Here is a 27364-nt window from a genome sequence, read left to right on the forward strand (position 1 = left end):
CAAGAAAATAATCTGGTTTAATTGTATCGCACTTATACGAAACAAGGCTACACAGTTTTCACGGTTGAAAAAGTCAATCCTCTGTGTTGTTCAAGCCGGCGTCACAATTCATGTGAGCGTCGGTCGACTTTGTAGATCGTCCGAAGCTCGTCGAATTTCAAAATCGCCCGAGCGTCGACCGTACTTTCCAATGGAAATCTCGGGTGACGTCCGTCGAACACTAAAAACTAAAAAATACCCCATGAGATGGTACCATCTCTTGGACATAGACGAAGTAAGTATCGACTGACCTGGTAAAAGGTCAATATTAGGATTAACTTTGATTTCTAAAAATCGCCCGAAGCCCGCGTAATCGACAGGACGTCGGCCGTGCTTCGGCCGAAAATGCACATTTGAAGCTCGCCAACACGTCGGCCGAGCTGAGTTTCTTATTTGTGACGGGGGCTTTAGGACGGCGTAATATGACAAAAGTGGGTATAAGTGTCTTGTAGACAACTAAGCGTCCCTTGGTCTTTTCTGTCGATTATATCCGTCCTTTGTCGACTTTGTAATTAGATGATTAACCAATGATTTCATGGCATGTTATGGCGAGGGTGTAGGGTGCTTCCCCATTGTCTGCACATTACTGTAGAAGATTAAAAAAGTCGCGGTTGAATTGTTTACATGGTTTACAGTAGATTCGCGAATTTTTGTCCTAGGGCGTCGAATTCATAATGTGGTAACAGGGTCATCAAGTATGATTGATCAACGTGCGATCATATTTCGACGTTTCAACGTAGAAATGATTTTTGTTGTCTGTCATGCATCCTTTTGAAAGCCGAAAAAACGTCAGAGATTTGAGAAACTTTAACGTTTACTGTTTCGGGTAACTCTAGTTAAACATTGTGGTCAATGATTTGAAAAAGCAAGAAATACCTTTTCGAATTCTTCATCGTCATCGAGAAAGAATTATTTGAATAAGGCAAATTTCTAATAATCGTTGTGTGTCTTCATTTTTAAGTACATGCATGTTGTTGGACACTCGACTACGATACAAAAAAAAGGCTCTTAAAATGATTCTTTAACAGACGTTTGTTGAACGTGCTTCTTAAGAGTAGACAGTGGGCAACTTAATTGTGTACCTACGTAGAGAGAAACAACCGTCTTGAATACTACTTAATCTGAAACCAACGCCGCAAACACTGCACGAAATGGCCTCGGATCCCGGCGGATACGTACAGGGATTTTTCTGTATTTTGGTGCATGGATACTGACGGATAATGACGGATCCAACGTAACTAACGGATCCGACTAAATCTGCACTGGTTTTGGAATATTTTCGGAAGAATCCCTGTACGTATCCGCCGGGATCCGAGGCCATTTCGTGCAGTGAAACATACTCAGGTTCTGCTCCGAAATGTAAAAATCAAAACAAGGAGACGTTGCCGCCAAACTACGAAGCACATCCCGTCGGCCCCGGCAGGGAACCTGTCGGACAGGTTTGTCGGGGCAGGACGCGCGGTGACCCGCTTCCCTGTCACCCGTGTCTCCCGGGCGGTATTTAAAGCGACGATTTATCAGCAATTTTCCATGATAACAAGGGACGCCTTCCCCCAATTAAAGATTTCAAGAAGCTAATCTGTGTATTTTGTTTTTCTCTCCCGTCCTGACAACTGTTAGTCAGCTATGGTTTCTTCAACTGGTTTTTGGACGATGTGAGTTTTGAAGAAGACAGTGCGTGTGTACCCCTTCTTAATACCTGCTGCTAGCCCGAGGGGAAACGGTTTTTTTTTACTATGCATATCATCGTCTCGAGAAACCACAAGCCTACGAACCTAGCAGACCGACCAACATGGCGACGCGGGGTCAGAACTGAGGCTAAGGACTACGCAAACGTCGGGAGAAAGACCGAGAACAGAAAGGATCGTCGATGCCAGGAACTACCGGGGACGTTCGCGAGGATGTCTGCGGAGCTGCAGTGGCCGAATCCCGCCCAACGCGTGACGTTTAACGTAGCGGGGATGACGTTCGAAGTTACCGCTCGAGTTTTGGACAGGTATCCGAAGACCTTACTTGGATGCCCTCGTCGGTTGCGAGAGTTTTGGGACCCTACTCGCCAAGAATACTTCTTGGACAGACACAGACCAAGCGCCGAAGCTATCGTCGACTTCTACCAAACTGGAAGACTCCGAAGACCCGAGGAGGTACCGATCGAAGTGTTTACAGACGAAATTAGATTCTATCAACTTGGCGATGACGTCATGAGACGGTTCAGGGCAAGCGAGGGCTTCCAACGGAAAAAGATCCGCGTTCTACCGCAGAAGAAATATCTCGCGCCCGTTTGGCTAATGTTTGAATACCCGGATAGCTCGATATGGGCGGCCATGTTAGCGTTCGTGTCTGTGTCTTTTATTCTGTTGTCAATCGCCTCCATTTGCACGGAAAGTTTTCCTCAGTTTAGACTCGAGACGGTTGATGCTGACCAACCGGATAGGTCAGATCTCAGCCGACCCCTGGGAACGAGGTTCGGTAATCGATCCGTCAATGTAAACACGATCCATAATAGCACCAACTCATGTGTAACAGACTCAACAAAAACTATCGCCGGAGCCAACGCGTCCTGTTTCCAAAAGTTGGAAACTGTCAGAAAGATGAGAAGCTCTTTGACTTTCCATGACCCGTTCTTCGCCATCGACACTGTATGCACTGCCTGGTTTACAGTCGAGCTTCTGGTGCGGTTTCTCAGCTGCCCCGACAGAGCTAGGTTCTGTAAAGGCAAAATGAACGTTATAGATTTTGTTTCCGTGGTTCCATATTTCATCTTGCTCATAACAGAGATTCCGGGAGTTACGGCAACGACGGGTCTTGAATACTTTCTTAAAGTACTGCGTCTCACACGCGTCTTGAGAGTTTTGAAACTGTCCCGGTACAGCAATGGTTTGCAGACTATGGGGAAGACAGTGCTGAAAAGTCTTTCACAAATCGGGTCACTTTTAGTTTTTCTTTCCATTCTCATGATCCTCTTTTCTTCGTTGATATACTACACAGGAAAGATAGTTCCTGAACCGAAATTTCAGAGCATTCCGGATGGGTTTTGGTGGTCTTTGATCACAATGTTGACGGTCGGGTATGGTGATTTTGCGCCGAAGACACTTCTAGGTAAGCTGGTGGGGTCGTTGTGTGCGTTCGCCGGTATGTTGGCCATCGCGTTGCCCGTGCCCATCATCGTTTCGAACTTCGAGCTCCTCTACAACATTCAGCCCGACGATGAGGACTTGTACGGAAGTACGGAGGAGGTTGAACCGGATGTGGTCTCGTCCACTAGCGACGGGGGGTACCAGAGTGGGTCAGTGTGTACGGACCAGTTTGAATCACCCAAAAGGGTTGTGCAATGCTCCAATCACAGCGACGCAGACGACATTTCTGTGATGAGATCAGAACAGGATCAACCAATCGGCTACCTCCAACTTGAGACTGTTTTGTGATGTCCAAAGTGTCGGCCAAACGGTTTAAAGAATGCTCCAATCACAGCGACGCAGACGACATTTCTGTGATGAGATCAGAACAGGATCCACCAATCGGCTACCTCCAACTTGAGACTGTTTTGTGATGGTCAAAGTGTCGGCCAAACGGTTTGTGGAATGCTCCAATCACAGCGACGCAGACGACATTTCTGTGATCAAATCAGAACAGGATCAACCAATCGGCTACCTCCAACTTGAGACTGTATTGTGATGTTCAAAGCGTCGTACAAGGTTTGCAACTCAACTTCTTAAAAAAAAGACTTCTCAAGGACTTTATGATAAGTACAACTGACTAGCTACACAGTAGCAAAAACTTTACAATGCCTAGTTATCTATCTGATATAAGAAAAAAACAAAATTCTCATAACATGCATATCTTCTCGTCTTGAAACACAGTGTTATCATTATGAAATATAATTCTTGAATTGGTTTAAGGCATAAGATTACATCATGCATGTCAGATTATTTATTTTTGCCTCATAGAATATGATTTTGCTTAAGAACAAAATAACAAATATGCTTTCTCAAAGAGAGCCACGTTTCCATGTCAGAGAGTTTAACGCATGTTCATGTCTTCTCAGTACCGAATTATGATTTCTCAAAGTAGAAAACTGATATTTTGCATCGATACATGATGGAGGTTATAGTCTTGAATACATGTACAAATCTTCTGTGACTTCTAACAATTTTTTTCTATGTTGATATGGAGTATGACGATAGACCGTATATGTTTTAAAAACACAGTATGATGGTTTGATGAATTGGCGGATGTTAACCATGGCTCCACGTTCTGTATGTATCCCGGTTAAACTGGCCAGTACCTCAAAATGGAAAGAAGTATTACAGGTTTGTGTCTCCGCCTGATGGTTTGCTTGTGTCTCCGGTTTGTTGTTCGTTTGTGTCCTTTTTACCTTCGCCGAGGTTATAGGTAGCGCGCGTGTGTGTGTGTGTGTGTGTGTGTGTGTGTGTGTGTGTGTGTGTGTGTGTGTGTATGTGTGTAACGACCAGCATAACTCGGGAAGGTTTAGATGGATCGTCTTGATATTTAGTAGATGGGTAGGCCTTGATGAGACCTGGAAATAAATGGATTTTCGGTCTCCTAGCGGCTTGTTACGGTACTGCAGCAGAACTTCCTGTTTTGACATATCGTGTTCTGGACATGCTATGGACATTTTGTAGTGGTAGATTGTTCTTTGGACAGAGAGTGAGTGGTATAGGTTTGGGCCCCCTAGCGGCTTTTTTGGAACTGCAGGAGCAGGTTTTGCTTCAGTCACTCCCTCATTGGTCGAACCGCTAATTGTGATGGGCAGTCAGGCTTGGATTCTCTATCAGTTATCACCACACAATAACATCGTATCTTTGCTCCTTTAATGTCGATATGTAATGGTAGTGTGCTATTGAAACTTACTATGTGTAGGAATGACTAGAAATTTGAGTTGTTTTTTTTAAATTCAAGTTTCAAGCCTCATAAAATGCTCTGGGTGCCTTTAAATTTCTAACATCAATCTGAGTGTCTCCTTTTACTATGATAGCCCAAAACAAACGATTAAAAAATTTACACATTTAAAAGCACGTCATTACAACTTGAATGGCTGACAAGAAAAGGGGCTTGAAGACATTCTGTTATTATTACTCACTCGTGTGGAACTGTGTGCACTCGCCTCGCAAATCATGCCCTCTGGCGATTTACTTGTGTATGTGCAGACACACATGCAAAGTGTGCATGTGCACTGTTGACAAGTTTCTCATTCAATTGAAAGCTTTAATCCTGAAATTCTAGGTCTTTGGGAAGACCAAATCGTTCAATAATGTCCGGTATTTGTCTGCATGGTTAAGTGATGTATTCAGGTTGATAGGTGCTAGCACTGGTTGGCATTTGCAGAAGTACCGCAAGGGTGCGCAGTGACTGGTGTGCCGTGATACATGTACTGTAATTCTTGTTTCTTTCTCTGTAACTTTATGTTCACTGTTTTCACGGTCACCTCTACTGTGAACTTATCATCACCGTGAAAAACCTGTTGTGATTGATTATGATTCCTCAACACATCCGTTCACTTGCTGCAACCGTGAAGTCAAAGTTCAGTGAAAATGCCAATAGTTCTTACATCGTGAAATTTTGCTACAGTGAAGATAAAGTGAAGTACAGTAATACAGGACAGGTCTCTGCGTGTGTATATGTGCTTGTTTGCGCGTATCTGTGTTTGAGTGTGTGTGTAACGCTAGTTGACACAGTTTCTAGAGTAACGTATCTTCCTAATTAAAATAACCACATGTACAAAGAGACATTGCTAGCATTAAATGTCTAACAGTTCTCCATTCTACCCATTTATATAATTTTTTGATAACTAATAAAAGTAGACCTTATTCTCAACAAATAAAACCTTCGACAGGACACTTTCACCTATATGTCTTCGAGGCAAATGACTCGAGTTGAACGCGTGACAACAGCAGTTTTATTGGTTTACGGTAATATACGTCTGAAAATAATCTGGCCATAGTATACCATGACAGAAAAATTCATAACTGACTTACAGTTGAAAAGAATGTACATTTATAATTGAATATCGTAAATGGGAAAAGATATTTTGATCAGTATCAAATCCCTGCTTTTAATAATGTGGCTGAATGGTATCAATGCCGACGCGCCATCTAGCGGTCATTTCTGTATCAGCAGTCCTCACGATTCTTACATTTATGAGTTCCAAATGAAAGGGGAAAAAGGTTTCGAATATCATGCAAACTAGTACTATAAGCATCGTTACACCAAATGGGGAAAATAAAGTTAATACTACTGTTAAAGATAATAAGAAAGGAGACAACTAAAACGTCTTCGCTTTTTGCTTATAGTTAACCTTAAAAGCACAAATATCTGTGTTATGCACAATGTACCAGGAGTCTGAATCTTTATGCGTATACTACTGGAGTCATACAAAAGTTTTAGTTCATCAGTAAAACCTTACATGCTTTTGGCATCACACACAAATTTCTGTCACTTGCAGGTGAAGCACATGTTTATCTACTGTACTCTATAAAGATGGTATAGAAGCTGTACCGAATATCTAATGTTTCGGCAAGATAACGAATAATTAGCCTACACAGAGTTTTATCTATCTTAGCCTTGTAAAGTGCGCTCTATATGACATATTCCGGATCATTTTGCATGCTTGGGATAAAATACAATTCTGGGTAACGCAATAGGCAAGCCAGGCATTGCCATGACAACAAAGGCCGAAGCGGACACATTACGCATGCGCCCTATACGCGTTGCCATTGGTCATGCTTCGCTTTCACACAGATTTCCCTATAAGTCCTTTATCCGGAATATGTCCTAAAGTGTCGACACTTCACTGTACACATACAAAGGGTTACATGGCATATTTCCTTTAGCTATATTGTGGTGAGTTGTATAGTAATTAATTCATGCACAGTACTGCTTATTAAGCCTAAAGAGTTGCTTCAGGGCCTCGGAATGTTCCTAAATCTTCTCATATATCAGATTAGCGGTGATCCCCTTGTAAGAGATGATCTGCAAAGAAAACAACAACTTAATAATATCTATACTCTCAAATATCGTGAAAAGACGTTACATCTAGCCATCTCTTATGCTCAACAATTAGAGTACATTATTGCAAAACGACTGGATAAGACTTAAAACACCTAGGAAAATGGGGAGGAATATATACTGTCCTTTTAACATAAATCATTCTTCTCATTATGCTATTACTACCAAAATGCATGGGTTCTCATTAACACTTTGTGACCATATATTATTGTTTCCCGGTTTTGTGTATCTGTTTTGTGGTTTCACATGTGTTTCACTTATTTTGTATATGTGCCATGTTCTTATTTTTCTTTGTTATTTTGAAAATTAATAGAAAGAATGAGAGAGAAAAAAAGAAAACAAGAACAACGAATCTTTGAATAATGTTGAAAAAAGTGAAATATTTATGGAGGTTAATCATAGCTGCATTTCATTGCTTTACTGTGGTACATGTGTTTAAACAGGCAAGAAAATTCAAAACGAACGCCTCAATTCTTCTCTTAGGGCCCTGTCACACTTGTGCGTATATCAAAGTGCGCGTGAGTTCCGCAGTAACTTTTTTTTGGTTTAAGTAAATTTTGCGGGGAGGAAGTTGTTTTCTATTTTGACCCATCGTTGTGCAATCTAGTTATTAAACCAAAGAAATTACATCTTCGACTGCAAACTTAACCTAAACCAAAAACATGTTAATACGCAACTCATGCGGGCTTGCATATACGCACAAGTGTGACAGGAGCTTTACTTCAGAATTCCGTCTCCACAAATTCAAATGAATTTACAGTAGTTTCTTATTTTTGATACTTATCGGTAAGAAACAGAAACTTCATTTTTAGTCCTCTACATGTTAGGCATGAATATAAACATGAGATCGCGGAAATATTAAAACTAATATGGTTCCTGAAAACGAATTGCATTAAGCATAAGCACACAAAAATTGTTACAATCCATCCAGAGACAGAAACACACAAGGAGGGAAATACAGACAGACAGGCACAGAGACAGACAAGGAACAAGGAACATATAAGGTTATATACCCCCATTTTCGATGGAGGTAAAAAATGAAACTGCCTTCCACATGGCATGATGCACTTTATTAGCAAGCTGCTAGTCGGCGCTTTTACACCGTTACTTACCACGACTTTCTTTCCATCCACGACTTCTCGGGTCATGTTCATGGGCGTGCCCTGGCCGTCGAAGTTGGGAATAACAGTCAGAATCTTCGAGCCGCCCTCGTATGTGTGTATGGTCTGCAAAGTATGGACGGTAGATAATACAATTACAACATAGATTTCGCCGGTTTGGGCAGGAATGTTAGATTTCTAATAATTCTTAAATCATCTTCGCTGAAATGAAACACAAAAGAAGTCTCTGTATTAAAATAATATACAGAGCGTTTGCACGTCATCAGTCATAAGTGTGTCAGTTGCCATGTTGGAGTCGCCTATTTGCATTTCAGCTCAAAAGTCATAGCAGAGGTGTTTTTGTTGGCCTCCTTCGCAGGCGTCCTAGAACAGTGGCGTATATATTTGGGGGAGGGGGGTGACGCAAGTTCTTACACGGGCCAAGGTTCTCTAATGCCAGCAAGGGACGATCGGCTTTCTATAGATAGAACGGCCGAAAACTTATTGATCACCCCTCGTATGTCAACAAAATATTTTTGGGGATGCCTAAGGACCGGGACCGTTGGTATAATACCGCGATTGAGTTAACAAATATTCTAAAACTTCCGCGAAAGGAATCCCAAGGGAATTCGGTTTCGGTAATGTCTTGCGGAAACGGGCCTTACATATAGCAGGAAAACTATACCGTTGGTTTTAATTGACTATTTCCAAGCCATTTTGTAATATTTATAGGATAGGATATTTCTGTCAATAAGACCTTTTGCACTATTAATAGGGTGTTCTTGTTTTCATTTTAACCTAACCCTTATTATTCCGCCTTAAATAAAAGATACGGACAAGAAAAGTACCTCGCAAGGATACAAAATTTTAGAGTTCGTAGATCAAATACAAAGATAAGAATATGAAGCCATAAATTGAACATTGAAGCCGGAAGGTATCGTTAAATTCTCCGTGATCAAATGTTTTGTCCATTCTGCCCAAATGAAATTGAAGACGAACGTCACTTTATCATGGATTGTTCAAAATATGAGGATAAACGCTGAAAGCTATTCACCTTTATCTCCGCTTGTTCAAATAAATTCAATGCGCTCTGTTCTGATAGATTCAATTGCATACCAGGAGGTGATAATCCCTACTGTGTACAGATAGGTATATACCTAATTCAATTTTTGGAAATTGGAACAAGCAATGTATAAGCATACGACACGTGAAATTACGATATGTTGTTCTATCCCATATGATTGTGTGTAATCAAACTCATTCGTACGCACCTATCCGTCTGTATGTGTGTAACGTTATAGATGTAGCCTCATGTTCACACGGAAGAAAACGAAAATTATAAGCACCATGCGCCTCTTGCCGTCCAGCGAAGCTTCTTCGAACTCCTGGCCCCAGCTGTAGGTGTTCTTGGAGATGGTGACGCCGGTTTGGGTACCGGTGGACCACGTGACCGTGTCCCCCTCCACAGCAACTGACGTCACCAGTGCCGCATCGCTAGCCTTGAACCTGGCTCTCACTTCGTCAGAAACACCTGGGAGGGCGGGAAAATTTAAAAAAAAATTTAAGCCCCTGTTTTGTGTTGATAATTTAAAGGCATCCAGAGCATTTTAAGAGGCTTGAAACTTGAATGAAAATAAATTAATTTCTAGTCGTTCCGACACATAATAAGTTTCAATAACACGTTGTTATTACATATCGACATTAAAGGGGCAAAGATACAATGTCGTTGCGTGATGAGAACTGATAGAAAATCCAAGCTCTAATAGACTGATGCTGACTGTCCATCACAATTAACGGTTCGACCAATGAGAGAGTGACTGCACGTCCGTCAAATGTTTGCATTTTTATGTTTAATTTTGCATTTTTACGTTTAGACGGAGGTGGGCGGGGCTATGGTATCGGTCTATTTTACACTAGGCGCGTGAAACTAAAAGATCACCATGTAGCTTATTTTTTGTGCCGATTTTGAGCACTTTTGATAAGAAATCCACACGCAAATGTGATAAACAGTGGCATTAAATGTCAATTTCATAATGATTACAGTAACTAGAATATTTCCAGTTTTCAAGCCTCATAAAATGCTCTGAGTGCCTTTAAAATGCAGCGACACACGGGTATGTCATCACTGGCGAGTTTGTGTAAAACCGTGCCGTTTTGCTTACGGTCGCTAGGCGTCACTGTTGCATCATTAGCGAGGAAATACAGAATTTCCATGTCTAAATGTGTGTTCAAGGCAACAACGGTCATGATGTCATCCACCGTGAGTACCTGTGGAATCAGTACTATTTTACTTTAGATCGCTAGGTGTCGCTGCTGCATCAACATGACCAACGTTAGTTTTGGCTGGCATTGATGCGTTGTACTTTTTGGTGACATTTTTACCAAACTCGAGTTGGAAGATCGTGAAACCCTCACAGAATCTAAGATAAACTATAGCATGCTCACCAAAACATATAAAAAACAACCTGCGTTATTTTTTTTACGATTTCAAGATCACGTTACGTTAGACCAATGGTTAGACCAAAGCTTCTACATAGGCTTTATAACATCTTTGGTTAGACTGTATGTCGGTCGCACAATTAGAATACTACACAGACGTATCAAGAATAGTCACGATGTCACGAATCGTTCGTTATCATGTACTACACTTCCAAAAGCAAAGCATAGTTTCGGTGACTCACAATTCTATTACCAGGTGTCTGACGTTGGCTGAAACAAACTTGAACGCTTCTATTCCAGAAACCTAAAACTAAAAGGTCAACCTTGAATCTTCTGAATGCATAATCGTTTCATTGGCTCCAACGCAAAGGTCCGAGATCACCCAAAGAATAGCACGCTATTCCCCAAAAACTATTTTCCCGTTCTAAATGAGAATTTGCTGCGATGCGTGAAATGAAACTGTACATTGTGATAAATGAAGGTCATTTTGACCGGCGTCAGGTCTGTTTTCACTCACTCAATTCTTCTGAATATTTCATTTATTTTAATAAGAGAGCTAAAGGATTTCTGCGGGATCAAATTGCACATTACAGACGCAAAATTGATGGTCATTGTTAAAAGTCTCGCCTGTTTGATACAATCATTCCAACGACAATTCCGTACATCTGTGATATTCAAAGCCTACTATAGTTAAAGTCTAAGCAATTAGCAGGCATCTACATTTGTTAATGGCCTAAATGGTTCTATTTAAAGAAAAACAGACTTTGGGACGACCAGACATTCGTAATAGTCCCGGAATGCAATTATTTTTCATGATTAACTCATTAAACATAATTCAACGGAACGAAAATTCAGCTCGACATCTATGATATCCAAAGCCTAGTAAAGTTAGAGTCGTAAGCAATTAGTAGGCGTCTACCGTTGTTAATGGCCTAAATGGTTTTACTTAACAAAAACCAGACTTCGGGACGACTAGACATTCGTAACAGTCCCGGGATGCAATCATTTTTCATGATTAACTCATTAAAATCCCCTGTCATTTCAATATGTCACTATGGTCGTTTATTATCACTGGGTTATTATTTAGGAAGTGTGTCAAAGAGATAACGCACACTTGGCTCGTTCGTCTATGGCGTTCCCAAACTGCTTAAAGCTATTTTTGTTTAATAGTTTGATAAATAGATTTAATTGGGCCACGTCGTTGTGAAATATCGCCAGACGCCAGGTACATATATGGATGTCAATACGCATATAATACATGAAGTCATGAAAACTTAAATCACTATCAACCTTTAGACAATTATCAATCCTACTACCTAAACAAATCTTAAAAAACTCAAGTTCACAAAAGAACTTGTGTTAAAAAATTTCATACTTTCTTCGGGCAAAACAATAAAGTTTTTCCTTTGATTCCGTGGTTAATGTCAACTTAACGTTAGTCGTACCATCGTCGTAAGATAACACAGTCTATAGTCGTGCACCGTAAAAATTCAGCTGTTTTCTTTCGGAAAAACTTTTTAAAAAAGCTGTGTTATACCATTGTTGCCCGTTGGTTTTTCCACAGACTGCTTTAATGATATTGCACAACAACAACAACAAATCGTACGACGGCTTACAAAGGATGTGTGACCTCAACGTAGCTTCGTTGATATGCAGTTTGTGGAGACCTTCACGCGCTGGTTAGCACTTAGCCCTTGCATCCCCAGTAAGTAGCTGTTGCTTGGATTAACACGGTTGGCCGAAAGCAGTTCATGTGTAGTTTGCGGAGACCTTCACGCGCTGGGTAGCACTTAGCTCTTGCATACTATGTATATATAAGTGGCTGTTAGTCGGAACTCTTATCGGCTAACAGTTGGGTGAAAGCAGTGTAAACAGCACTGTTCAAACAGAAGGTGTGATAGATAGTGTTTGAACGTCTATTTTAAGGTCGCAGCTTGGATTTAAGTGTGCAGTTTGTTTACCGTGTCTGGCGTTCTGAGCCAGTGAAGAATCATGTTTGTGTAGATTGAAGGGTGAAAATTACAGTCAACGTTGTTGATTTGGGAGCACTTTTTTTCATATGAGGAAGTACGCTTGCAGGAATGGTTGTCGTAAAAACGATATCAAACTTAAAGATATTGCAATATTTTAAAGATAAAAATGCTTAGGGGCTGGCCGTTGACTGTTGTTTTATTCGAAACACACGACACTATGTTTACCGTATTCCGCTTGTCATGACAATGTGTCAACAAAAGTGGTCACCATTTAGCTTTGAATTGTAAGGTTGCTGTAACCGTAGATATCTAATAGAACCTGGAATCCACACCCCACGGACATTTTGTTCCAGCAAACACCCAACCACACACACACAACCGCACAAACGCACACACAACCACTTCCACACACACACACACACACACACACACACACACACACACATATACACACACACACACACACACACACACACACGCAACCGCACACACAAGCACACCACTCATCGGCAACATCACCGGGCGAGCTTAGTTGGCCAGGCGGGGAAAGAAGCTTACAGGACCGAGGAATCCCAGCCAGCAGCCCGTGTAGACTGGTGACCAGGTTACAGATATAACCACCTCCTTCCCCTTGATTTATCTCCACCAGACCGACGCTGACATCCTTCCAGTTGACCCAGATCCCGCGGCGCCGCCGCCGCCTTTACGAGACGAGGATGGGACGACATTTAAAACGGCCCGCCAGGCAGGACGATAAATCTCCTCAGCCAAGGTCCCATATGTGCGTCTACAATCTACCTGATGAATGTTTTAAATACAAGCTAACACTCCAACAGATACCTGTAAATTGCGATCTCTAATATGTCACTTTCTCAAACCAAACAAAATATTCTATCTTTAGTGGAAGGGGTGTTATGACGTGAGTTTAAAAAAAAAAAAAAAAAAAGTTTGCTATCAGTTGACACCACCTCCCACAATATAAACATATAACCACATCTGTAACAGGGGATAACAACGCCCCTTCCGGCACGATTTCAAGCATGCTGCAAGAGTACTTAAAGACGTCAGTTACAGACTCAGTGAAAATTTACCGACCCTTACTAGGAATGAATTATAGAACCTTTCGCGCCAAGAGTGTGTCTCGTTTCGGCAAATAAGTCGCCATTGTCAGTCAGGACGGCGCTGCTCAATTACTACTTTTATCTGACTGTTCCTCGGTCTATATCGCTACTTACCCTTATCGCTTGGACAGTCAGATTTTCTCGTGACAATTTCAGCTTTATTAGGGAAGTTGAAAAGTTCACTGGAGTGTCTGAAGTTTCTTCCGCCGGATTTCGAGACTGACGGAACTGCCATCAAGTCGGATCAAAGGCCGTACTGGGTTTGGCTCGATTCTTGACTTTTTGTGAGTGTCAACTCACGAAAAGGACAGCTTCAGTGTACGTTTTCCACAGGGTGATAGCCTAGTAGTTGACATTGTGCAGCTTATAATTAGGGTATCATTCATGAGGTTTTTTTTCGCCCCATAGGCTTACATGTTAAAATACGTGTTTTACAAGGGCGCGTTCGTAATGAAGCTATAGAAAATGCACCAATGTTATTCATTCTATTTTGAGAACATTTACACTAGATCATGTAAAAAAAAAAATGCCAACAGTTTCACTACAGTACATCTCTTTTTATAGCAACTGCAAACTGCATTAGCTACACACCTAAAAAGGCACTTTCCCACTGAAGAGCGCACGACCGCATCACCTACAATGTCGGGATGTGTGCGTCCGACCTCGCGCGCGGCTGCCGAACTTTACCTGCTAATTTCTTCAGTTACAAACAAGCTTTCATCAGTTTGACGCTAGAAATCAGTCGGGCTGGCTAAAAGGGAATTTCCCACCGATATATACACACGTTCATGCAGCCGTTCATTTTTTGGGGTACGGTTTTTGCCCACTCGGAGTAATACAGGAATGCGACCTTTCAAAACGGCCAACCTCCTGCCTACATCGAACCTAATTAGACTGAATACTAGGCTAACTGGACAGCATTATTGACGACACGTCGCATTGGGACGACTTATATATTTCATTTCCCAAAAAAGCAATCTGTGTCAATGTGTCGTCTATCTATGTATCACAGCTGCCAATGTCAGGGTGGGTTACAAAAACATGGGCGGTACATTCGGCCTGGGTCAGCGGCAGCAATGGCGGGAATTCGGGGATAAAACACTAATGGGGGGGGGGACAAATCAGTCTCGACTTCGGTTGGGGAGGTGCTAGACGCGGTGGAAGGAGAGGGCTGGGCTCCGCCTTCCAATAGGCAATACCGTGAGACACAGTGGATAACTAGAGTTAAGTATTTGTGCTACATATACGTCAGGTTTGCTATGTTAGTTTGGCGATTACGGGGTCTTTTTATAAATATGAATTGGTATTGAATTTTTTCCTTTTTATTTGAGTTGAATGTGTGATAGTTGTGTGCCAATTTTTTTTTTTAAACAGAGAGAACGCTAGCGACCCCAAAGAACACCCCTCCCAATGAAATGACATTGTTACCCTGCGACGTCACAAACTCAAGATGGCGGCCACCACACATGCCAATGGGTCCAACAAAGGTATTGTTACGCAAACCGCTACGGCCTCAATATTAAAGGCTAACCCTTGATTAACTTTCTTTTTACAAAACGATCGGTCATACTTATGTGGAATGTTCAGCTCAATCAGGTCTATGGAAAGCAGACAGGAAACAGCTACCAAGTCTTCCTGCTAATCTAATGGCAAGAAAATTAATTTCTTTTGATCATAACATTATGGCGCTGTCGCGACGTTACATAACCCTGGCGTCTGGTGTTCCTGTCGGGGCAGATTTCTTCAATTTAGAGAAACATTTATGGTTTAATTTATCATCCATGGAGAGATGTCAACTAGTATTTCACGTAAAAAATCCTTCTTTGGGATAAACAAAAGCTTGGAAACGTAACTTGCACGGAACGAGCACCAGGCCTGCTTACGTGAGTGGATTTTTAAAAAGTGCTATAATTTCTCTTCTTGTGCTCAACACTTTTCTTTCTGGATACAAATCTTTTTTCTTGTTGTTCATGATAACGACGCGTACATCTTTCTTTCAATTGAGAGCCGCTCTCTTAAACATTTTGTGTCAGCTGACAACGGCCAGATGAGTAGATGCAAAAGATGACATACAGCCATCCATGTTTGATAGTCTCTACCAGACTAACCGCACCGGCTATAGGTAGAATATTTGCCTGGAGACTTTGGCCATTGAGGGTTTCATTCGCATATTTGACCCTATCTCCGTAGCCGACTCCCTTCATACAATTGACTCTATTTGGCCAATTTCTACTATTTTCTCAGCGACCCGCGGAGACTGGTAGAGGCTACATCCATGTAGAAATATCTCCTGAATGCGAACCCATTCTTTGTTTCATGACAATGCCTCGGACATCTTTAGCTGACTGCTTTGACTCGCGAGCCGTGCTCGGCCCCCCTCTGCCGAAGAGCTCCATTCCCACCCATCCATCAACCATTCCCTTATCGTGTGACAGGAGAGGGGACCCGACCCATCGGGGGTCCACATAGCACGGGCCGTTAGTGACAGGAGAGAAGACCCGGGCCACCAGGGGGCCTAGCTTCCATAGCAGGCTCTCTCGGCCTGTTTTGTAGCCTGGGTGCCATCCTATTTCTACCGGGACTCCTACACTCGCTATCCTCGATCCCAGACTATTTTTTAGGGTAGCGGTAGCATGCCCGTAGCCAGGATTTTGAATGGGGGGGTTCGTTTGAATTTTTAAGGGACCAGCGAGCGCCGTAGGCGCGAGACGAGCGCCGCAGGCGCGAGCTTTCTAGGGGGGTCCGGGGGTATGCCCCCCGGGAAATTTTGAAATTTGAACCTTCTGATATGGCATTTCCTGTGTTTTTGAGAGGATTTCAAAGGAAGAAATCAGAGACAAAGTTAGCAGTTTTCCTAGGATTTCAGCTCCGTTGGTGATACAAATAGATCCACCTTGAAAAAAAACCCTTGGACGTTAAAAAGTGGACCCTTGAGCGTTTCAATTTCTAAGAATTGAACCTTCTGAACGGGCATTTCCTGTGTTTTTGAGAGAATTTCAGAGGAAAAATCAGAGACAAAGTTTTTTCTAGGATCCTAGCCTCAGTGGCATTGCTGGTGATACAAATAAGTCCACCTTGAAAAAAATCTTGAACATTAAAAAGTGGACCTTCAAGCCTGTGAAAGTGGACCTTCAAGCCAATGGGGGGGTTCGTCCGAACCCCCCGAACCCCCCCTGGCTACGGGCATGGGTAGCGAGTGTAGGAGCCACGGTAGTAAAAAGAATGGCACCCTGGCTACTGTTTGGGGCTTGTATTAATATACTTTTTGCATTGACTTCTTTTTGTACAGCAGCCAGCCAGTAACCATTAGGCCTAATGGTTAAAAAGAAGTCAATGCAAAAAGTGTAGGAGGGGACGTAAAACCTCCAGACAGCTGGAGTTTGTGTTATACAGACTACAAAAAGTGTATTTTAAAGGAAACCCAGGCCAAGCAATATTAGGGCTCGAAAATCGGATTTTGAAAGTGAATTTATTTAGTCCTTTCTATACATGATTTGTTCAAATAATACTATCGCAATGTATAGCGACGTCCATCATGCAAAAATACGACGTCGTTGTGATGTGAGGACTCACTGAAAATCGTCGCAGGGGTTTTAGTAGGCTCGCGAGACTATGGGGATCATTGTACGACACGTTTTAGCGCGGTTTTAAAATGCTCAAAGTATGAAGTTATTACGCTCATGTGGTAAATAGTGTTAGTAAATGTTACTACCATAACCATGGGCCCTAATATTGCTTTGGCCCAACACTTCCAAAGTTTGGAAAAGAAAGCCCCAGATAGCCTGGTATGGAGGCTACGGGGGTACAGATGACACGGGCCGTTGGTGACAGCAGAGAATACCCGGACCACCGGGGGTCTAGATGACACGGGCCGTTTGAACAACAGGCGGTCTGCGATGTTTCATCACGCTATCACCGTGGCATGGTGGCACCATCATACCGAGAAAACAATCCTATTATACCGTCCCTGAAAATCTGTTGACTATATGTATAACATCAACGCGCTCATCAATTTTCGCCCCCCCCCCAAAAAAAGTTTGCAAGTCGTACATAGAAGCTGTAAAAAGAGAAAACATCTGATAATATCCATCCATGCCGTACATTGGAAAATGTATACTAGAGAAAGATGTGAAAGCACAAAAAAAAGAACAAAAATTATTCCGTGTTTTCAGTCAGTTGTGACCTCTCAGATTTCCTCATGAAAGAATTTTTTTCACACGCTCGCATCAGTTTTGGAGTACTAGTATCCGGATAATGTCATCCATATATATTCATTGTAGTTTCAGGATCAGTGCACTTACTCATCCAGCTTCTTGGCACATAAATCTAAGCTACATGTATAAGCAAACAGATTTTGGTAGGCAAAATCTACACATTATTTTACCTCCCCCGTTTCTGTCACAAATTGCCTTTCAAGGAAGAGTTAGGGCCGTGAAAAACGTTCGGATGTTGCTTTCTAACATCTGCTTGAAGATTAGATCAATTCAGACAATAACCGTTGTTTCTTTCAGCTTTTTTCAAACAGATAAAACTTCAAGGGAAGAAGAGGAGGCCAAAGTAACCCCTTCCTCACAAGATGTCTTGTGCAAAGTACAGTCTACATGTACCTGTTGCTTCAGCATAAGTGCATACGTTTATTACGAGCCGAAATCATAAAGGGGGGTGGGGGGTCTTTAGATTACAAGTTCTTTGAGGAAAGAATACATTTCAAAAACGACTGATAAAATCATCAAAATACAAGACGATAACGATGTTTTTAAATCAAATGATGCGCTACTATCAAAAAATCTGTCAAGCTAGACGCTTTACATGAAATATGCTGTGATATGCAAGCCACCCCCCATGGGACAGCTTGAGAAGAAGTCCGGGGCATATTGGATACTGTTTTGGCCCTTTGGATACTGCTTTGCCACCGGTAGATCTGCTTGAAGATTAATTACAAGACACAGTGCGATCGGAGCTCCTGCAGCGGCTAGCTGTCAACACTGCTGTTTTCTAACGTCACATGGCGCGTGCTTTCACGTGCTTCTCATTCACTTGTTTACAAGTTTTATTCCCGCGAGAAAACCTCTCTAAAACTCACTTCGTATGGTCGCGTTCTAATCTCCGAAAGCAGATGTCGGTTGGAAGATCGTAACGTGTTCTGACTACGTAGCTGTCAGTCAAAAAAGCTTGGAGGTTCAGAGAAACGTTTCAATGTTGCTTTTTGAGAAGCCATTGGCAATCAGAATTCGACGCCTAACATCTGCTTGGAGATTATCACGTTCCCAGGATAACCTGGAGCACCTGTCGTTATCCTCGTCCCCATGAATATACGGTACGAGTTAACTGACAGAAAAGGGCTGACCATAGCAAAGCATGACTTCATAAAAGTACTAAACCAAACTTCAATCTTGAAAATTCTTCTACACTGGAAAGTCACAAGGGTTTAGTTGATAACCATGCAAATAAAACAGAGGGATGTACAGCTCAAACTCCAAGGAAAGCTGACAGTTTCAAGGAAACCCTTCCTTTGACCCCAGATTTCTGGTGGATCCCTCTGCGTGACCCAACAACTCACATCTATCCTTACGCCAACTAAAATTGAAAACTTAACAACTTTTAACCAAAATGGTAAGCTAAGACCCTACCTGTTCCCTCTAACAAAAAAAGTCTCCAGATTGGGAAAAAAATTTCAAGGAAACGAAAGATTTAAAAGATATAAAAAGGGACTATATATATATAAAGGTATTCAAATGTTTTGCACTCTACTGCGTAACGCAACTTTGGGGTCAACCAAATAACCACGGACCTGACAGACGATAGGAACATTTTTAACATTCGAGCTCATAAAGCTAACATATCCACTACACTTAAACTGCCACCTTTGCGTTTATCAACCCTCCGTCAATGTCAGCCATTCTCTGACACTCTTTGCGATTCGGTATAGGAAAAATAAACAAACTGTCTTGAGTGAATAAACCCAGGCATCCATTTCTGTCGAGTAGGTCGTTGACCTCGGTACCCAAATTCTGCTGAGTTTCATTTTAATCGGAAACGGGAGCATACATGTGTGGATGGATAGAGTTCAGTACTCTCCAAGCAGAGGAGGGGTTTTTGCTGGGTTTTGACGTGTTTTTAGGCGTTTTGTCGGGCTTTCTACTTTGTCATCTATTTTAGTGGGTTTGGTATACAACAAAAAATGACAAAGTAGAAAGCCCGACAAAAACGCCTAAAAACACGTCAAAAACCAGCCGAAACCCCCCCTCTGCTTGGAAAGTATGACTTCAGTGCAAACAAGAGAAATTAACGTAAAATCTATCCAAGTCAAATTCAAAACAACAACATGAAACAAAATATATTACACTTTTTGACAAAGACATTTTGACGAGAAAGTGTCACCCGACCGGGTAATCCATTTAATATCCGAGCATTTGTTCAGATGTAATATCGAGTGCCGGTCTTTTCTTATGGTTAAACGCATCATTCCACCCCCAACATCTGCTTGGAGGTAAGAATCAACTTGCTTTGTGTTCAAAGTAAATTGGGGCCGGGTAACCCGTCTAATCTCCGAGAAGATTTTAATAGGACAGAATGTCGTTACGTTTCACCCGAACATCTGCTTAGAGATTCGAAACTGTTTGCTTTCTGACGCTTGACCAAGCAATTTTAGGGCCCCTTAAAAATGAAAATTGAAAAAGAATGCTGAAATCTTTATGGTAGTGACATTGACTAACACTGTTTAGCACGTTTGCGTAATATAACTTCATACTCTGAGCATTTTATAACGGCGCAAAAACGTGCCGTACGATGATCACCTTAGTTTCGCGAGCCTACAAAAACCCTGGCGACGATTTTCAGTGAGTTCTCACATCACAACGACGTCGTATTTTTGCATCATGGACGTCGCTATACATTGTGATAGTGTTGTTTGAACTTATCTTGTATAGAAATTATTAAATAAATTGATTTTCAAAATCTGATTTTCAGGCCCTAATATTGCTTGGGTTTCCTTTAATAGGACAGAATGTCGTAACGTTTCACCCCAACATCTGCTTGAAGATCAAAAACACTTTGTTTTGTGTTGTGTTGAAGGTAGTGGTATACCGGTTGAAATGCACTAACTCGAGACCAAATACCTCTGTACACAGGGGCATACACCAGCTACTACATGTACAGCAGAGGTCTGCATATTTTCCGGCAGCTTGACAATGTCCATCAACGGTCGCCTTTACGCGAACTGTCGTAAACGGGCTGTATGTTCGACTGAGGTAAAACGTTTGGCAGGGTGAATAGTTCAGCATGAAATCTCTCCAGTCTGGAGAACGGATTTAAATTCTCGGAAACCGCAACATTGACCATGAACGTGACTGTGAATAATTAAGGACTAGTCTGTATAACGCAAACTCCAGCTGTCCGGGGGTTTCTCTCCCCTCCCCGCGGAGTTTTCTAGGCGGCGAGGCGGTTACAGGGCGGCGAGCTGTCACGGGGCTTTATTGAATTCAGGCTAATTAAGGATCATTAATGTTACTCGGCTTGAGTTAGCTTTGAAAAACGCAACAATGCTTTAGAAGTAAAGCCTGCTAAATATCAAAAAGGAACAACCTTGTGGACACCATTCAAAAATGTACAATTCAAGTATTCAAACGTATTATTCATTGTGCATGGGTAGCCTAGAAGCTAGACTGTAAGGGACGACACAGGCCATCTCCTCGGCTCCAAAGACACATGTCCCCGATGAAATTCTACCTCAGCCCCCATTAGAAAACTGGTATATCTTCCTAGTTGGTACTTGGGTTGAATTTTCATGGCTGGTTTTATGTATGTGCGGCCGAATGTTTTGGGCGAAGATAAAAGCGCTATACCAGACATCGGCTGGCATCGGTCTACCCAAACAGACGATTATTGCACCAATGACAAACGCATTCCCACATATATGTGTGTTGGAAGCATCTTTCAACAAGCTGCGGTGAGATGCAGCTATCAGTGTCAACTTTGGCAGTGCAGTTGGGGATGGGGTAAGGGTGAGGCGAGCCGGGAGAAGCTATATTTATCATAATACAGCAAGTCAGTTTTGTAGTCGTCGTCATAGTATTGAAAGACAAACAAACACACACAAACACACACACACACACAAACACACACACACACACACACACACACACACACAAATAATAACCTACACGTTTGAACTACTAAACAGTCATAAATTAGCCAGACTTCGAACAATGTAGGCTCTACCAGTCTCCGCGGATCGCTGGAAAATTAGCGGAAACCGGCCAAATAGAGTAAGCAAACCATGGCTATTGGCCGGCATACTTTTCCCTCTATTTGGCCGATTTCTACTATTTTTCCAGCGATCCGCGGAGCCTGGTACAGAGCTTTGTAGGCTATGCCATTAGCCTACCGTAGACAGACTTATGTCTCTCTAACCATGTTACAGTCTGCACAATTTGATTGGATGCCGCTCTAGGTGACGTTGAGACACGGTTTACGACTTGATGACAGGATGTCAACCCCCCTCTCCAGCAGTATAACTTCACTAAGTGGCATTTACTGCGAAATAAACCAATAGTATCTGTTACCGGTTCACCGCTGTGATTCCCTGAACTTAGCGAACGCGTACTCGCAAACTTCGAGTATACTGTACATGCAGAAATGTTCGCCGTGGTTTTCTATCCGCGGTTTTCGCGGTTTACCGCGAACTTAAAGCACCCTCTCACTGGACCCGCGGCACGCTGGCGGCGTCCCTGCGGCCAATCGAATTGACAACACACTCAACGAATTTAATCGACAAAAAACGAATATTTTTAAGCTTTGTGTGTTTTGTTGTCTTTTTGTTCATACTTGTACGTTTTGAATGATATTCCTTTTATACAGTCAAGGGTAACACAAATCCAATCTAGGATGCAGCGACGCCGCCAGCGTGCCGCGGATACAGTGAGAGGGGGGCTTTGGCCACCGCGACGTATCGCTCCACTGAGTGACTGTAGCGCTACTATATTGTTTCAAACGCGAACTCAAAACCACCGCGAACACTCCATTTTCTTCCGACCACGAAATTAAATCCCCGCGAACTGTGTGCCCCAATTATTACCTTCGCCAAGAAGGTTATGTTTTCGGGAGCGTTCGTGCGTGTGTCTGTCTGTCTGTCTGTCTGTAAACACGATAATCTAAAATGCCTGGATGGATTGTCCTGATATTTGGTTTGTGGGTATGTCTTTGTGAGGCCTCGAAATGATTACATTTTGCGAGATTTCAAGTTTTAGTGGTGTTTTTTAAAGATTTTCTAATTTCTTGATAAATTGAATCAGTTGCACTGTTAAAAACTAGGTGCTGAGTCTATGAAGACGTGATGTATCGCTAAACTAAAGATTAATAAGATGAATTAAATCGGTATAAGTTCCGTAATGAGCCAGTATCGAACGCTGAAATGAAAAGTCTACCTCTCAGTCTTGGTGGAGCCGCTGGTGTATGAATATTCCATGTGTCTGGATGAGAAAACGCAAACTTCGGAAGTTTTTTTCCAATGTCTAGTCCAGTTCCTTTGCCAGCAATTTGAGAAAAAAACCGTATCGAACGCTGAAATAAAAAGTATACCTCCCAGTCTTGGCGGAGCCGCTGGGGTATGAATATTCCATGCGTCTGGACGAGAAAACGCAAACTTCGAAAGTTTTCTTCCAATGTCTATTCAAGTTCCTTTGCCAGCAATTTGAAAAAAAAAAAAAAACGTATCGAACGCTGAACTGAAAAGTCTACTTCCCAGTCTTGGTGGAGCCACCGGTGTATGAATATTCCATGTGTCTGGATGAGAAAACGCAAACTTCGGAAGTTTTCTTCCAATGTCTAGTCAAGTTCATTGTCAGAAATTTGAAAAGGCGGCTACACCCCCCCCCCCATCCCCAAGTTACGTTATTTCTTTATCATTTATAAAATTTCCTATCGATATATGAGACTGATACGGACACTGTAATATGAACTCTCCTGCCTTAACTCCACTAAGGAAAACCTAAGACACCGACACACTAAACAACAGAAAAAAACACAATAAATTTAAAGAAATCTCAGAATGCGGCTTCAGAAATGTAGGTATGGAAAGACGTTCTTTAGAAGTCCCCTAGGGCACTCGTTTGCTCATCAATGTGGAGTGCCTGGGTGACATCCTATTTCTACCGGGGCTCCTACACTCGCTACCCTAAAAAATGTTATATTTTTTTGTCCATTTTGTCCAGAGACAATTGAAGACAAAAATATCACTTTTTGATTCTATGTCCCAAATATTTTGATAAACGTAATTCACTATACTTAATGCTATGGCGTCGGATTTACCAGGATTTATCTCAATGGACTTGAATAGCAAATTTAAATACATAATGCCATGCAACAACCCCTGTATGATGTACATTGGAAAATATATCAAAGAATGAATAGACGTTAGAAACTCCTCCAATGATTGTAAAATGCCATTGTCATCCCATACTACTAACGTTACACCATCTTGCATAGGATAGATTGATTAGCCCGTAATAGAATGTTATCTTATAGATGTGCCAGTGGATGCCATGCTTTGTACCGTGTGCACTTGTTGTGCAATTAAGTTATTATTATTATATAGGGGCTGACGGCCTATGGACCGGAAGTAGCCAGAACCCAGATGGGAAAGCCGAATTGCCTCGGCGCACACACGGCGACTCCACAAAATTACATCGCCCAGTGAGTTCAACCACCGTCTGAACCCACAATCCCCACTTCATCGATCCGGTCTGAGTTTCTCTGAGACGCGGCTACTCCAGAAGATTTGCCTTCAAAGTTGTCGCTTCGGCAAGTTTGAGATAAATGCCAGGCATTTAGGAGTGGCGCCACCATTTCTCTTGTACTGACACAGGTACATTGATCGGGTGAGGGGAAACCGCCACTTTCTCATCAAGCCTTCACGCTATTTGCTGCTTTAAAAGTGTTGCAATTTTTCATTTTCGCCCTCAAAGTAAGTGATATGGGACAAGTTGGGTCCGTCTTATAGTCGATTCAACTATTCAATTAAATGATCATCAGATGGAAAGATTTCTTGTTGCAGTCATAGTGAAAACTACACAAATTGTGTATTTTGGTCCATGGTCGCTTTTCGTCCTCCTTACAATAGTTTTCGCGGCATGTCGTTTGTGTGCGTGCGTGCGTGCGTGCGTGCGTGTGTGCGTGTGTGCGTGTGTGTGTGTGTGTGTGTGTGTGTGTGTGTGTGTGTGTGTGTGTGTGTGTGTGTGTGTGTGTGTGTGTGTGTGTTTCTACGTGTGTATGTGTGCCGGTATGTTCTTGAGTGTGCGTGCGCGCTTCCGTGTCAAAAACATGCTTCTAAAAAGCTAAATAGTACATATTTTCCAGCCAAATTTTCCCCGTTTCAAGAATTCGCCTTTTCTATTCAGATGCGGTATCGGTCAAACCTTGCCGTAAATGTTAGCTGACAATGTTAATGCAGCCTCTGACTGTATGTTATAGCGTTTAATTTGATTGATTTGATTTTTTGACCCTCGGTAACATTAGAACCATCCTTATGCGCCATTTCCCGCAGAGTCGTTTACAGGATTACAAAAACAGGATCGCCCTGTCTTCATGCCATAGTAATAGATGTACATTATAGTAGCCTGGAGGTCAGACTGTTCCAAGGGCATACACCGGCCAAATCCTCGGCTTCAGAGCCCACATGCCCCCGAGGAAATTTACCACTGGCACCCCTCATCAGGTTCAGAGGGAAGTCTCTAGTAACATTTCCTTGGGAGCTGTGTCTTCCACTGCTTCCAAAAAAAAAAGAAGTCAAACCCTAAAAGCGTAGACTGTATTCCGTAGTAGTTTTTAGAATAGCCATGTGTTCTACGGTACTTGTCAACATTGTTAACTCGCACTATCTGTACAGTATACCCCTGCTATACATTGTTTCATGTTGCAATTGGCCCTCGGGCAAGAACTTGCAAAAAAGAAAAACATTACTATAAAGCCCTGAAAACAGTCTGGCAGTCTGGGCTACAGATATGGGGAGGGGGGATTCTCAAGTACATGTGGGGTTGAAATATCGTAACTTTTTTCTGACTGCCTTGTCGGAAATGTTTGCTTGTCAAAAAATAAAGCAGCCAAAATGCGTTACTGTTTTCATCCATACATCTGCTTGTAGATTAGGGGTCATCGGATTTTCACATTGTGAGGATACCAATGACGGCAAGCACACAACCCCAAGCCATTTAGGGAGAAACCAAAGGACATATCAGGGGTGTTTCCTGCAAAACGTTGGTCAGTGCATCTCCAAACTGCTAAAAGGCTTTTTCCTAACGCCAATTACCCAATCACTGAAGGAGAGAGTACATGTTTTTCCCTATCTCCCTAACCCCATCTGGAAGATGCGTTCTGTATGCGCTATCTATTCTTATCTGTGCCGTCATTAATCATTTCGCCCTACGGGATGTTTTATCGCTGCCCATGCTGAAATAACCCCATGCTGTTCAAAATATCTTCTTACTCTTTCAAAACAAACAGGAATGCAATGATGCTCTACCCCTTTGTAAATCATCAACGTTTGCCATACACAACCCATACATACTCTAGCATGTTGCACATGTTGAAGATTAAACCACGGTTATGGCTGACAGTGTTAAACTGTTTAACGTCTAACAGGCGGAACGGACTGTATGCTTTGTAATCCAAGGAGGTAGTCATTATCGGTAAAGCTGAAAGAACGGTAAGGTCTTGTTGAGTTATCGGTCACGTATGATTCCAACGTAAAAACGGTAAATCCTGGTTTAAGATCGTTAGTCAATGCCCTGGTCAATGCCGGGCGTTAGGTTTAGATTCGGCGTGTAGCAACCATAGAACTCCGACTCTGCAAATAAAACCCCGCCCCTTTTCCAAAATAAAAGCATACGAGTTGTAATATATATAAAGTATACGAATATGAAGGAGGCTCATAACTATTTGCATACATCCAGCCATGTATATTCGAAGCTCATATGACTTTCAGTTGTATTTTGGTTCCTTAATGACAACCTTGCATATCGTGAACACTTGATCATAGAAAGGCGAGCATTTGCACACGCAAATATAAAGCAAAGCACTTAGTATTGTGAACAAAGTCTGGGGCAAGCGTACAATGTCAACAGTTCTACACAAGTCATGTGTAAAGTGTCGTAGTTTTACCCTGTAAGTAACAATGAATAAGTTCAAATAAGAGCGTGGGGGTAAATTGAACTTCTCGTAAGGGGCAGGCAGACTATTCTCCTCGGCTAGAAGGCTCCAGACAGCCGAGGAGCTTGCCTGTAGGCCCCGGTGACACTCCGTCACCCAACTCTGGTCAGCAATGGTGAGGACGGGGTGGCGAGCATAGCGTGTGTTTCTATACATCCACAATAGTATGCTATTTAACCCTTTGACAAAGCACTAAAAGATACATACCGATGACGTCTAGAAGAGCGATGAAGTTTTCTGCTGAGAGCTGCTTCCATGTTCCGTTGTGGTCGGCGATAGACATGTTGGGAGTTCGTTTCTCAGTAGCGCTGTCTGCGTGGAACGGTTTGACAGGATGGTGGCTGTGTTTGCTTGCGGATGGAGAGAAGAAGTCAGGAGGGTGGGCTCGCCTTCCCCAGGATTTATAGTCTCCGCCGCTGACAGGGCAGTGCAGGGAACCAATCACCATCAGTCTCGTTAGTTA

At 42.3% G+C, this 27364-nt stretch overlaps 2 protein-coding genes across 2 annotated transcripts; one reads left to right on the forward strand and one right to left on the reverse strand.

Annotated features, from left to right (window-relative positions):
• Positions 1–1444: 1444 nt before the first annotated feature.
• LOC136444886 (potassium voltage-gated channel subfamily A member 7-like) lies at positions 1445–4367 on the forward strand. Its single transcript, XM_066442643.1, has one exon. The coding sequence runs from the start codon at positions 1776–1778 to the stop codon at positions 3462–3464; it is 1689 nt and encodes a 562-aa protein (XP_066298740.1). The 5' UTR covers positions 1445–1775; the 3' UTR covers positions 3465–4367.
• A 1566-nt stretch (positions 4368–5933) lies between these two features.
• On the reverse strand, positions 5934–27364 carry LOC136445059 (myelin P2 protein-like). Its single transcript, XM_066442912.1, has 4 exons — positions 27109–27364; positions 9512–9696; positions 8178–8291; positions 5934–7029 (listed from the first exon to the last, which is right to left on the reverse strand). Exons 1-4 carry the CDS (start codon positions 27347–27349, stop codon positions 6979–6981), a joined length of 591 nt encoding a protein of 196 aa, XP_066299009.1. The 5' UTR covers positions 27350–27364; the 3' UTR covers positions 5934–6978.

Source organism: Branchiostoma lanceolatum, chromosome 11 (assembly GCF_035083965.1).
Source record: "Branchiostoma lanceolatum isolate klBraLanc5 chromosome 11, klBraLanc5.hap2, whole genome shotgun sequence".
NCBI lineage: Eukaryota > Metazoa > Chordata > Leptocardii > Amphioxiformes > Branchiostomatidae > Branchiostoma > Branchiostoma lanceolatum.

Coding starts and splice junctions, on each gene's coding strand:
- LOC136444886 (XM_066442643.1), top strand. CDS start 1,776: ATGCATATCATCGTCTCGAGAAACCACAAGCCTACGAACCTAGCAGAC.
- LOC136445059 (XM_066442912.1), bottom strand. CDS start 27,349: ATGGTGATTGGTTCCCTGCACTGCCCTGTCAGCGGCGGAGACTATAAA. Junction 9,697..27,108: donor CGCTCTTCTAGACGTCATCG/GTATGTATCTTT, acceptor CCGCCCTCCCAG/GTGTTTCTGACGAAGTGAGA. Junction 8,292..9,511: donor TGGACGGCAAGAGGCGCATG/GTGCTTATAATT, acceptor CATACTTTGCAG/ACCATACACACATACGAGGG.